Source organism: Anarhichas minor, unplaced genomic scaffold (assembly GCF_050575085.1).
Source record: "Anarhichas minor isolate MPS153535 unplaced genomic scaffold, ASM5057508v1 ptg000080l, whole genome shotgun sequence".
Classification (NCBI taxonomy): domain Eukaryota; kingdom Metazoa; phylum Chordata; class Actinopteri; order Perciformes; family Anarhichadidae; genus Anarhichas; species Anarhichas minor.
The window spans coordinates 1833542-1847107 of NW_027466526.1; the positions used below are offsets into that span (position 1 = coordinate 1833542).

Sequence of the window (13566 nt, forward strand, 5' to 3'; positions counted from 1 at the left end):
GAGATTATATATACTACAGAAGAAAAATGAGAAGGAGAGAAAGAGAGAGAGAGAGAGAGAGAGAGCGTAACGGAGAAGAAGTGACTTGGGGAAGAGAGAGAGAAACTGTGCCAGTATTAATCACATTATTCCACAGCTAATTGGCCTGAAGTTCCACTGTAGGCATGAACTGAACTAAAATAAGTGAGGGACAGAGGTGCTAATGAGATGGGGGCAGGAAAAAAAAGCGGGACTGAAGTCATAATGAGATGCAAAAATAACTTAATGTGACAAAATAAATCAAAAGTAAATCAATCAATAAATACAAACTGTTCAACCTGGGTTGTCTTGAGCACACATTGTATTGAAGAAGGGTTGAAATAACACAATACATGCAGAAAAACTATTTCCTCTCTTAGTCTAGTTGTCAGTGTACCTTTCTCTGTCTGTCAGTCTGTCTTGGCAGGTCTCTGGATCCATCATTATTGACTGTCAAATCTCTATAAATGATTTAACGTGTGTGTGTATGTGTGTGTGTGTGTGTGTGTGTGTGTGTGTGTGTGTGTGTGTGTAGAGCCAGAGGCTATCTTGTCCAGCAGTAGAGATGGAGGCAGCAGAGAAGCTGCTCCTAGAAAACAGACCCCTGAGCCAACTCAGCACACACCTCATTCACTTGGTAAGACCAATACTCACAGAGGTGTGTGTGTGTGTGTGTTTGTGTGTGTGTGTGTGTGTAAATGCCTGGCATGCATACATGAATATTTTCTGTGCATGCATGTTTGTGTATTGCATGTCTAAATGTATGCCAGATTTAGCGTATCAAACTGTGTGTGTGTGAGAACATGTCTATTTGTCTGGTTATGTGTTTTATTATGTCGTGTCAGGAGTAAGTATCTGGAAATGGTTTCTACACGCAAGTAATACTTGAGTTAGCAGGCTGTGTGATACAAGTAAAAAACACAATTACTGACAAAAGATGTAGTTCTTTAGTTCAAGTCAACTACTTTGATTAAAAATGACACCTTATGCAGAACTTAGCCATTTCAGTCACTTCTGTGTTGTTTGTAAATCCAAGTCATCTAAAATAACTTCCATCTAAAGCTAAACAGGGATTTTGTAAGAGAACAAACCCAATTCTGTAAAATAAGACTAATTTTCTCTAACACTCGATAAATCTATCAAGACTGGTAGAACCGTATGCCGCTGTTGCTGTAAATAGATCTACAACTTCCTTCTTGACCATGTCTGACTGGCTGTAAATAGCATCACTTCTGATCAAGCTCATTTAAAAGTTCCTCCCAACCCTAACCCAAAGCAGTGTGTGTACTGTTATGGCAATGAAGTTAGTCGAGCAGTGCAGTAAACTATTTCCAAAGAGACAAAATGCTTGTTATGCACTTTCATGCACGGAACCTGAGTCCTTTCTCCAATTCTTTCAACGGATTTCTAAAAAAAATGAAATGAGTGTAGGAATGTAGTATGGATGCCCTTTACCTCCTTCACATTGCTTGTCTGTTCCATACCGATGATTATTCTAATTTACTGAAGTAAATATAGTACTGTTTTTACAAATATCAATCCCAGAAGTCTGCAGAAGAGGCTCTTATATCTGCAAGTGCCGGCACAGAATGTGAAAAACAAACCGGAAGATAAGAGTAACAATCTTGGCCTTTATGTTGAGTAATGTGGAAATGGTATCTTATCGCAGTAGCCAACCCTCTGGATCCGAACCCTCTGGATTAAACAATCTTTTAGAATTAGACATCAAAGAATATTGTAGAACTCAAAATCTCAGAATTATGATTGAAGCATTTTAATATTAGTTACAATCAAATTGACATGCTCGATGAATGATGGTCTTTGCCTTATACTTCTGCGACAATCTTGACACTGAAAAAATTAAACATGATTTATAAGTATTTCTAAACAGTAACTTAGATGAATAGCAGGAGTTGGAGGAAGAAGGTAGAATAATGAAACAGGGATGGAAGGATGAAATCAGATTCACAGGCAAGGAGTGAGGAAAGGTAGAGATGTGGAGAGATTCCATGCAAAAGAAAAAGCAAGAGGGTCCTGTGAATTCTGAGAAGTTGAGGACGTAAAGGGGGGCGGTCCCAAGGGACACAATAGAGGTTTTTACTTATACTTGACACATTGAGTGTTGGGTGTGCGTCTGTCTGTGTGTGTGTGTGTGTGTGGGGGGGGGGCTGTGCATGAGAGTGTTAAGGGGGCAGCTGACACACCCCCCGGTCTCTGCGCCGCCCTTTTGCCCCATGGGAGATTAGTGGGATAGAAAGGGCAGCAGCGTCAATATAATCCCTGAATCTAATTAAAATCATTACAACTGCAAAACTTGCTCGTGTTAAATAAATACAGTTCTGAAGAGTAGTGAGCTTGCATGGCAAGTATTACGATTAACTTACTGCGTTAAGTATTAGCCAAACTGTAGCCAAATACAGTTAATAACTCCTGTTAGTGTTTGTGTGAAATATTCTTTCAAATAATAGAATTACAGAGGCTAGAAAATATCTTTAAAACGTACGGCAAATTTGTACATTTTGCACATAGTTGCTTTAATTATTCATTTTAATATGAATATCTCTTGAATGTGTGCTTTAACACGCTAACCTGTGTGTGAAAATTTGAATTAATTTCACATTTCTAATTCAGATATATTATATATATGGTGAGAAGAAGACGGAGAGCCCACGGCCCGTATACCACAGTGGCGTAAATAGAAACATGGCTCCATTTATTGACACATTTCTTTCTCTCCTGCTAGCTGTCTACTGAAAACCAGGAGGTTTGGGAGGAATCTATTCAGTGTCTGTCCCTACTGGTCCAGCTGTATGGAGGAGAGGGTTATGACTGCCTGTCGCCTTCCTGTTTGCAAAGCTTTTCACATGTGCTGCACACACACATGCACGTCGAGACCCCCCGAATCCAACGCACAACACTTAGGATCATCAAACGACTGGTGAGTGCAGTGCACATAAAGGCACGCAGACACACAAACAGACCAACATCCATGCATGTGTGGACATTTTCACACACATTTTATCAGGTGTCACGGCACTGAAACATGTTTGAATATCCCTGTGTGTTTGGATTATGTGTATTGAAATATTAACTGTTTAGCCTCTGCAGAATGAAAATAGAGTCATGAGAACAGTCATGAATGCACACACACACACACACACACGCACACACACACACACACACAGCTCTGCTGTGCTGCTGTTCTGGAAATAGAGTGTAGTTTCACTAGAACTAGACTGACAGAGGGAGCAATACAGAGAGGGAGAGAAAGAGTCGGTTTGTATCCGCCTGTCACTCTCAGTTCGAATGTCTGTCCAATTTTGTCTGATAGTCAAAATGATTTGTAATACAAGCCAAAGATGGCTGACTCGTCAGATGGTGTAAAGCAGATTTGAGATTTGGTGAAGCTTCTATTCCCCCAAAAAACAATTATACAGCATTAGGTCCATGTGGTTACATGGATAAAACTGAGCAGCTACAGCTGACATTAATCAAATGTCAGTTTCTTGCTGTTGTAGACACGCACACAAATACAATGAGTAAAAGAGAGGCAGGGTTGGTGAGGGCAGTCCAGTGAAAATTGATCTTAAAAATAGCAATGTGAAAAATTTGGCTGATTTTCTTTCGACCCCTATGAATTATGTAAAATGCATTCTTCATTTTTTGTCTTGGCCGTAGGGTCATGAAATAGTTTCTGCATGCGGGACACAAGGTCAGCTGTCACCCTGAGATGTTATGACCTCACTAAAGGCTTTGCCTGGAAGCTACTTTACATTTGTTGGTGTGTGTGTGTGTGTGTGCGTGTGTGTGTGTGTGTGTGGAAGAGAGAGAGTTTACTTGTAAGTATTTTTTTATTCTTCTCACTAATTAGTTCCAGCCACCTGAACCGCCCACACACAAACTCTGTCACACACAAGCCCACAGACTAACCTCTCTCTCTCTTTGTCCTCTTGTAAAAACTCCTCGTCATAAAGCCACTTCCTCGTAGCTAGTGGATGAGTCACTGAGCAGCTCGGGGTTAGCGGTAGAACTCGTTTATTTGCACAGAAAAATGCCAATCTACCATTCTGCACATTTAGTCATTCGACTCATTGCACATTAGTTCATTTAAAAGATTGAAATGGTTAAGTTACCTCAGAGTAGCGTTGCAATACTCTTCCCCCACCTTTTACTTTTTCCCCTTTGGAGTCCAGTTGCTAAAGTTTTAAAGAAAAACTCAAATCAACATTTCAAAACTGTTTTCTAAGTTGAGTTTTTCAAATGCCAAAGACATTCAATATCCCCAACACACACCTTTTCATAGATATACCGTCAGACACACAATGACTCACACATTCTCTCTCACTTTTAGGCAAGTGCCTTCCCTTCAACAAAGGCTTTTTTAATTATCTTTCATTGATTCCAGGGCTCTGCCAATCTCAATCAAAGATCCTGCTAATAGCTTGGAAACTGCAAAGGAGGGGAGGGGGGGGGGGGGGGAATGAATCGGTCTGAATTTGTGAAAATTTCAACTTGTCTTTTTTGGAAAGACTTAAAGGGGAATGCTAATTAAATGAAAGTTGTCAGAGAAATAAGCATTTATTATATATTTTAAAGATTTTAGATTTTTTTAACCTCAGTAGTCTACCTCTGACAATACAGAATGTATTGTGTTCAGGGATTGATCTCTTAATGTTTGTGCACAATGCATGTGTTTCTCAAGCCCCTTTCACACACTATTATACTGACATTAACGTGTCGTGCAGAAATAATGTTTTTAGGGTGTAGTGTTGTGTTTACTTACTACATGACAAACCCAAATCCTTCAGACCAGACGGGGTGTTGTTGTCGACGTTGTCCTGTGTTTCTCCTTCCACTGCTTATTAAACCCACTCGTGTGTAGAAGCTTCTTCCTCTCTCATCTCTGGAGGCCGAAATATCTCAACGCAGGGTTCAAATTTATGCACAATTTACAGAAAATGTCAGAGCCTATTATGTCCAATTATTCAAACCTTTTACATGTTAGGACCGTAAACATGGAATATGTTGATCCATCAATCAATCCTTCAGTCGGCCAAAAGTGGGCAGAGCCAAATGATAAAACAATCCTTTCTCAATGGTCACAATCTCTGTCTCTCTCTCTCTCTCTGTCTGTAGCTGTCTCTGTCTTAATCACACACACACACGCATCTTCCAGCAGAATGCAGCTGAATCATCCGTCTCACATTACGAGGACAGCAAACTTCTACGGGGTAAAATAGGGACTGGAACACACTGATAGGCTTTCAGCCTTTAATTTAGCAAGATTGTGTTTGCACAAGTCAATCATTTTGCTCCAGACCCTTTTTTTTCTCTTGGGGGTCTGTCTGTCTGTCTGCAGTCTACTGTCTCTCTGTGTCTTGTCTTTCTGTCTATGTGCTTCTCATCTGACTTTGAGTTCAGTCTCCTAGATTCAGGGTGTTGGTCAGGGAGAGAGGAGGATGAGGGGGAGGAGAGGGCATGATGTGGTGGAGAGCAGGAATGGAGAAAGGATGATCAGTAGCTGTGTGTGTGTGTGTGTGTCTGTGTTTAGTGGCTGGCTGGCTGGCTGCCAGACATAAATGTCCCCACACCCCGATTGGGAAAGCGAAGCGTGTGTGTTTGTGAGAAAAGTAAGCGAGTCAGGGGAGCCTCTTTGTCTCCTCCTAACCCCGTTGCCTAGCAACACCCATGCTGTGTCGCCAGAGACAGAGGTGATGATGTCACCGGAGATCAGAGAGAACTCGTTCACCAAACACACACACACACACACACACAGTCCCAAATATTCACAACAAAAACACCTTGAACAATACTTAAAGAGACATAGGCACAAGTTTTTTACTATTTATTGGAATATTTTATTTTGTTCCACAACAAACTGTCAACATATTATTACATCAGATCCTAATTCAAAACTTAACTTGGCTTACACTCGGACCACTGTAAATTCCACTTTTTGAAGTGAGACATGCATACACACAGCAGACTGAACCAGGTGTTCCTAGTTGACTGGCGCCGAGTCATCCAGGTGTAGGGAGACGTGTTGGGACAGCAATAAAAACACAGGGATGACAAAGAGAAGACACACGTGATCCAGTGAGGAAATCTGGTGAGAAAAGAGAGGAATACTCTTTAGCTGAATAAACTAATCCAGAGTGGTTTAAAATCATTCAATACATTCATGGAGCAAGGAGCAGTAAGGAGTGCAAAAAAATAAGTACAAATAAAGGAAAAATATATGTTTACCAATGTAACGTGTGTGTGTGTGCGTGTGTGAACATGTGTGCGAATTCAACCGATTTTGGACGAATTGAATCAGATCAATTTAAATTTAAAATGACATACAAATGATTGTGATGTCACTCAGTAGTTGGTCGTGATGACTTACAAAAAATGATTTTGACACAGACCAGTGGTTCTTATAATGTAGTTTTCAATGATTTTGGTGATTTGTGAAAAAGATTACAAAGAATGTGAAAATTACATTTTAATGTGCAAATGTATCATCAATGGTTTGTTATTATTGGTGCAACAATGGTTAAAGCTTCTTGTCTTCCTCCCCTGATTGTTCTGTCAAGGCACACAGCCGCAGCAGTATATATATATCAGCCATTAGTTCTTCCCATCTCCCTCTTCCTCCAGGTGCAGACTACAGAGCGATCTGATTGGTTAGAATGTGCTGAAGGAGCGGAGCTCATTACTCTGCTGCAGGACATAACTACATCAAACAGGTGCGTGTTTCTGCTGTTTACATGCGCTTGTGTCTGTCATATAGCTTATCAATGTATGATGGAATATTCCTTCCATCATTCTATTCTGATATAACAGACAATTGGGATAAATATACAATTGACATAATTGTGGCAAAACTAGATTTATTGGATTTGTTCATATAAAGCACTAATTTCAGTAGTATGTGTACATCAAGGGATACCAATAAGACATCCTTGTGGATTTAGATGCGTGTCCTCCAGCTCTTTCCTTCATCTTGTTATTTTTATGCATGTCTGAACATGTCTGGATTACACATGTCAAAACTGACCTTTTCCTAGTTATTTGAAAGGATGCAAGCTTCTGGCAGGACAGTGTCAGCTTAATGACTCACAAAGAGCTGAGAGATTAAATGTGTCCATATATTTAAAACAAAACTTCTTCTTCTGGTAAAGATGATGGAAACTGAGAACAATATCAATACAATCTCAACCACAAGAAATGTACAAGGAACACTGCTTCAATGTAGATGTTTAATGTCACAGTAATCCAACACTATTAATTATTCAACATGAATTATTATTAGTTATTCTCAGGCTGATAGTGCTGTTTGTTGTGTGTAGAGGTCTGTGTGTGTAAGTTCTGTTGGACACAGACAGACAGAAGATGATGTCAGCTTTCTAGCTTTTTACTGCATCTCGGCGCCTCGCCTGAGCTCTCATCTAAGATAAGTTGCTAGCCCTTTGACCATGTCAAAGGGCTAGCAACTCGACAACAAGATGTTGAAAGAGTCACGGGTATGGAATCATTTAAAAAATGTTCAAAGATGGCTTCCAAAAAAAACAAGTGCCAGCGATTCCAAAGAAAATTAGAATATCACAAATCAACGAGTTTGGAAAATCACCTGAAAACTCTAAGTTTTGGCTTATTGCTAAATGTTGAATAGCAATGATGGCTAATTGGTGTGAATGCTGAAATATGTTTTACCAAAACTACTTTATTTGTATTATTCCGTGCATTTTTCGTCATCTTAGTCCATCAACATTCTTCAATGTAGAAACTTCCTTCAAACATCAAAACATTCAGCTCAGTTAGGACATGAAAAAAGAAATAGTACACAACATTTTCTGCAAAATTTTCCCCATTCAAATGAAAGAGAGCAATGTTCAAATCTTACACTAATTCATGCTTTTTCAACTGCTATCCACTAATTTATACATTCACGTAGGAACTCCCATTAAACCTCATGCCCTTCTCGCTGTTTTGTATGTGTGTTTTGGATGGAATGTTCAGATCTAGAGTAGAGTGGAGGAGCTTTAAAATCTTCTCAAAACAATTCTTTAACCTGGAGCCGTAGGAGCCGGTGATTGAGGGAATGTCCTACCAACAGCTGCATGATCACTTATATCAACTGCCACCAAACATTTCCAGACAAAAGCAAACTTTAGCAGTTTTCTAAGACGCTCCAATTCTCAGACAAATGAGGCCTACCGTGAAATCCCCTGCTCTCCTCACGCACCCCAAAACCCCTTCACAATAAAAGCCTGATAAAGTCACTGTATGTTAAAGGCAGGCTCAGAATGAAGCAGACCCTAAAATAACCTCCCTATGTAATACCTTCGATATGGACATCAGACAGTCCCTCTTTCTCCCACCCACCCCAAATCCTACAAAATAAATAAAGCGCCATAGAGTGACTATTTTAACAGGAGGCTAAAATTGAGGCCTAGCATACACCGTTCCTGTGGGGTAACCTCCCTAACGGCACCAGAACGTTTGATTTTGTCGCTCTCATCCCCACCGACCCTCACCACTTCAAAATAAAAGTCTTGTTGAGTAAATGGACTTGCCTCTTTTCAGGAAGCTCAGGGTGAGTATTGTTTGATCAACTAAAAGCCCCAAACTTTCACTCTGTTAACAGGAAACTAGGGATGGACCTAATTTTTCAAAACAAAAGCCCTAGAAGGTAACTATATCTTAACAGGTGATAAAAATAAACGTAACATTCAACTTTTGAATGACAATCATACAAATTAAACCCATTCTGACTTTTCCAACTATACCCACTACTTCACCTTCTTCACATAGATTACAGCCAGAATTCAGTGTAGCGTCAGCCTTTCAAAAATATTCCAAAAATCCATGAAGGAAAACAGAAAGTAAGTCATAACTGATGCTGTAGTGTCCTTTTTTGCTCAAGACATGAGGCCGAGCAACATTGTGGAAGGGATAGGATTCAAAGAGTTAATGAAAGCGCTGGAACCAGGCTACACTCAGAGTGTACGTCTCTTGCACTGACGGTAAGATACACTGACTTACTGGAGAACATGTGTAGCCTCATCCAAAAGTGCTTGGCCCTCAGCTTAACAACAGACATTAGCACCAGGTAGTAGATGGAGGCGAACATGACGGGGACAGCTCATTGAATTAACGGTGAATGGAATATGGAGAACTTTGTATTGGGGAGTAAATCAATAAAAGAGAGTCACACAGCAGCACATATTACAGAGAGACTTTACGAAGTGGGAGTGCTTTCTCTATTCCTTCTGAGAAAACACTTGTGCAACCACGCAGAGCGTTGAGATGCTAAAGGAAGAGGCCTTCTAGACTCATAAGCGTGCGCTGTGCTGGACACACTCCTGCTTTGCATTACCGCAGGCACTTAAAAAGATCCTGTTTGCTGCATGGTGGTTGCTGGAAGGCTACTCGTGGGGCACTTTAGGGAAAGTGCAAAAGCAACCGCGACATTAAAGGAAAACCAGGAAATACTGCAGGTCCCAGAGCACAAATGTATTCAAGATTTACCAACTCGACATTCTTCGTGCTGTAGCGTCTAAAATGTCATTAAAGGTCTTAGAATAGTATGCTGTGAAAAGTTATTTTAAAAACTAGAAAAGTATCTCATAAAAATATCATGAAGTCGTAGTATAGCATATTATAAAAATATAAGAAAAAGTTATTGTATAATATGCAAAAAATGCCATAAGTCACAGTACGGTTTATCATACAAGATTTAGTAAACATATTTCAGTATTTCATAAAGGTTATAAGATGGTATGCTATTTAACATTTAGTTAAAATTCATATTAAGTCATAGTATAGTATATCATAAAAAGTTATTATATTATATATATTATTAATATGCTATAAAAATGTCACAACAATGTCTTATAATGTCCAAATATAATGTTAAAAAAGTAATACAAAGTAATAGTATATCATGTAATAAAGAATCATTAAAAATGTGTTTTATAGTCATAGTACAGTATGTTATAAAAATACATAAAATGTATACTATAGTATGCCATTAAATATTGTCATAAAAATCCATAGTATAGTTATTATAGTATTTAAAAGTCATTAAAAATGAATCTAAATTTAAATATAGTATGTCATACAAAATGTCATAAAAAGTCACCGTATATTATGCCATTAAAAATATAATTTCTACAAGTTTTGAATTCAAGAGGTAAATTAATTTTATAGCTGAAAGATATTTTACGAGATTACGGTGTATTTATGAACAATCTGTGACTTTCATTTTAATTGATGAGCAATGCACTACAAAGCAGGCGGCAGTAATAAATCATCCATCACATTCCACTCTCTGCAAAACATTGAATTAAACCAAATCTAAAAATGAGCTTTGTTGTGGCACGGATTTGCAAATGTAGAGCGTCTGTGCTAGAAACAGGACTACCTATTTATCAGCTGTAGATTAACACGTAAAATATTTCACATAATCCTGAAAACAAATATAACCTTCTCATAGCTGATACCAGCAGATGCTGGTTCTGTCTGCTCTCATGTGTTCTGATGTGTCTTTGCATCTGGCTCCTTTTATGAGTATGAGGGCCGAACGTGTGTTCACCCTTCGAGCCGAGGGTGTCGTCGCTGTAGCGACCGTGCTTCCTTTGATGTCTTGATGTATCAGACTTGTCACACACAAACACACGCACACAAGCACACACTCTTTGTGCATACACCCTCACAAACACACAATGAATACACACAAATAGTCGCTTTCACTCCCTTCTATATACAAACTCTCTGTCTCTCAATCACACACGGGCCTTGTCAGATCCATAATAAAGGTGTATTGTTGTCGTGCTATAGAGGCCTCTCCTGCTCTCCACTGCCTCTCCCCCTCTCTTCTCCTTGGTCACCCCTTTTCTTCCCTTTTTGTCACCCTCTATACCCATTTTTCCTCTCTCTCCCTCTATTTTCTTTCTTTTTCACCTCTTTCTTTCTCTCTCTCTCTTGCACCTTCCCTCTTCTCTACTCCTCTCTCTCTCTCTCTCTCTCTCTCTCTCTCTCTCTCTCTCTCTCTCTCTCTCTCTCTCTCTCTCTCTCTCTCTCTCTCTGGCAGATGAAAGCGGAGATCAGCTCCAGCCTTTGAAGTGGCTGAGACTGGCACACTCCCACTGGTTTAGTTGTAGAAGTAGGGGAGCAGAGGTTTTAGGAGAAAGGGCAGGAGATGAAAGAAGTTATGAGGAGAGAGAGGGGGGAGGGGGTAAATGAGAGGATGGTTGGGGCAGAGAGAGGAGACGGAGGAAGAGTGGGAAGGAGAGTGAAGGTCTGGGCTGAGATCCCAACCCAAATGATGTTATTCAGCCTTTACCATGGCAACCTGAGGAATGCCTTTTCAACATCTCAAGCGAGTGCAGAGGGAGAAGCAAACATGAAGCCGTCAGCTGTGCTGCCCGCTAACATCTGCAAACACACTGGAAAAAAAGGATTAAATATCGCAATATCAGGATCACGTCTTTATTTGGAAACACTATGATGTCATAATGGTCAGGCTTTTATTTCTCTTCATTTTAACATAGACAAACATGTAAGGAAGGGGTGGGTGATTTTATGTTTTCACTCAGTGACCATTAAGAGCCAATTGTCTTTGGAGGGCTGTCCAATCATTGAGGACCATGTTGTAAAGAGATGGACATGAATCCAATCGGAATGAAGGAGCCGACTGTATTTCTGTGAAGAACCGATTAAGACGAAGAAAACAGAGTGAGGAACCTCCGCGTCCGTTAAGTTTCGCTTGTACTTCTTTGGCTCCATCCGGGGCTCCAAGTGTTGGTGTAAGCCGAGTGTGAAGCTAATTCGGTTCTGTAATATCCATTCACCGTAATCTAAAACCAATTATTTCATTTTTTCGCTGTCCTCCGAGCAGCTGCTTAGTGTTAATGTAGGACTGTGAAAGTACAGGGACTTAATGAGTAACTCTAAACTCTACATTTTGTAAATTTTATGGATCAAATTGATGTTTTCTGCACTCACAACTTTTAAGTATTTCCGAGGCCTCTGGCAGTGCTGTTAATTAGGTTAATTGTGGCTTCTGCTGGCTTGGCTGTCAGGTTGACCTCAAAGGCACCTGGAAGGAAGAGAAGAGGGGAGGAGTGCAGGGGAGATAAGAGAGGGAGAGAGGGAGAGAGGACAGGTACAAGAGGAGGGTTAGATTACGGACGCCTGTGTCTGGGCTCTGAGCAGATTGATGTTTTTGCCAAGCCACAATATTATAACGTTATGTTTGTGTACAATATCATTCTATTTTGGTTAGTTATTAAGCATTACTTTATCACAGATTTATAGACAAAGTAGTACACTACATTGTGATACTGTGTTGAATGTGCAACATCTTTTATTCAATGCCTTCATAGAAACTATTCCATGGCAACATAGACGTCAACATACATAGGAACTCATTAAATAACAGAATACAAGTTGTAGAATAAAATTAAATTTTGAGAGTAGAGCCAAAGTCGGCTCAACAAGGCCATTGACAAAAGAAACAAGTATAGGAATCTCTGTTACCTTTATTCAGTCAGTCCACTCAGTAGTATGCGACATGAACACATCTGCTCCGCAGCCCTCAGCTGCCATACTTAGAAAGATCTTTTTTATATATATATAATCATCTGCAAAGCAAGGTTCCCCAAACAAAGTGTCTTCAGCAGTTTGCCCTCCACATCACCCCTAATCATTCCCCAACCTGAGGCCTGCTTCCCAGTATCAGTCATTCACGGGGCACAGTCATTAAGCCACAAGGCTTATCTAAGTAGCTGACAGAAGGAGAAGTATTTGGTAGATTCATTGACTTCAGGAAAAATAATATCTTTTTAATTTATGACAACAGCTACCTCTTAGCTGGTATATTGTGTATGGTTTGGTGGTATATCATAAAAATGCCATCAAAAAGTCATAGTATGTCAAAAAAATATTAATACGGTATGCCACAAGTCATAATATAGTCATGGTATGGTATGTCAAAAAAGTAATGTATAGTACATCACAATAGTCACAGTAGTCATGGAAACGTCGTATAGTATGTTGAAATAAGTCAGAAAATAGTCATCGTATAACATGTTGAAAAAAAGTTAGTATAGCATGTCAAAACAAGTCATGAAATAGTCATAGTATGTCAAAATAAGTAATTAAAAAGTCATGGTATATTATGTTGATTTCATTGTTGTGTCTCCAGGTTAATATGTTTTTCTCTCTCAGGTGTTCAGTTGATGTGATTCCACTTGCTACTGAAATCCTTCAGGAGATCTCTGGAGACCAAAACATGTGAATCATTAAACCAGAAGCCGACCAGAGCCATCCAACATTTCATCATCTTAGAACTTTAAAGATACTCATGACTGGAAGTCACCTTTTTCATAATCAGCTAAAGATGTGATGTAATCAGTTTTGGAATAAAATGTTAGCTACCATTTTGTCTCTTGCTTGATCTTTCTTATAATTGGACTGGATGTAAACGTAATACTGTTATTGTCGTTCGTGATTGTTAAAATCCAACAGCTTCTGAGACCTGAGTGAATTAGATTGTGT

The 13566-nt window shown here is 39.5% G+C and overlaps 1 protein-coding gene across 1 annotated transcript in view; it reads left to right on the plus strand.

The window, feature by feature from the left end:
- The window catches only part of ulk4 (unc-51 like kinase 4), a 67406-nt gene extending 53958 nt beyond the window's left edge, over positions 1 to 13448 (plus strand). Inside the window, exons 34-38 of the mRNA XM_076081404.1 lie at positions 554 to 655; positions 2762 to 2956; positions 6661 to 6749; positions 8651 to 8695; positions 13237 to 13448. Of these exons, the coding sequence (XP_075937519.1) occupies positions 554 to 655; positions 2762 to 2956; positions 6661 to 6749; positions 8651 to 8695; positions 13237 to 13306 (501 nt within the window). The 3' untranslated portion in view covers positions 13307 to 13448. The remainder of the gene's footprint in view (positions 1 to 553; positions 656 to 2761; positions 2957 to 6660; positions 6750 to 8650; positions 8696 to 13236) is intronic.
- The last annotated feature ends 118 nt before the right edge of the window (positions 13449 to 13566 follow it).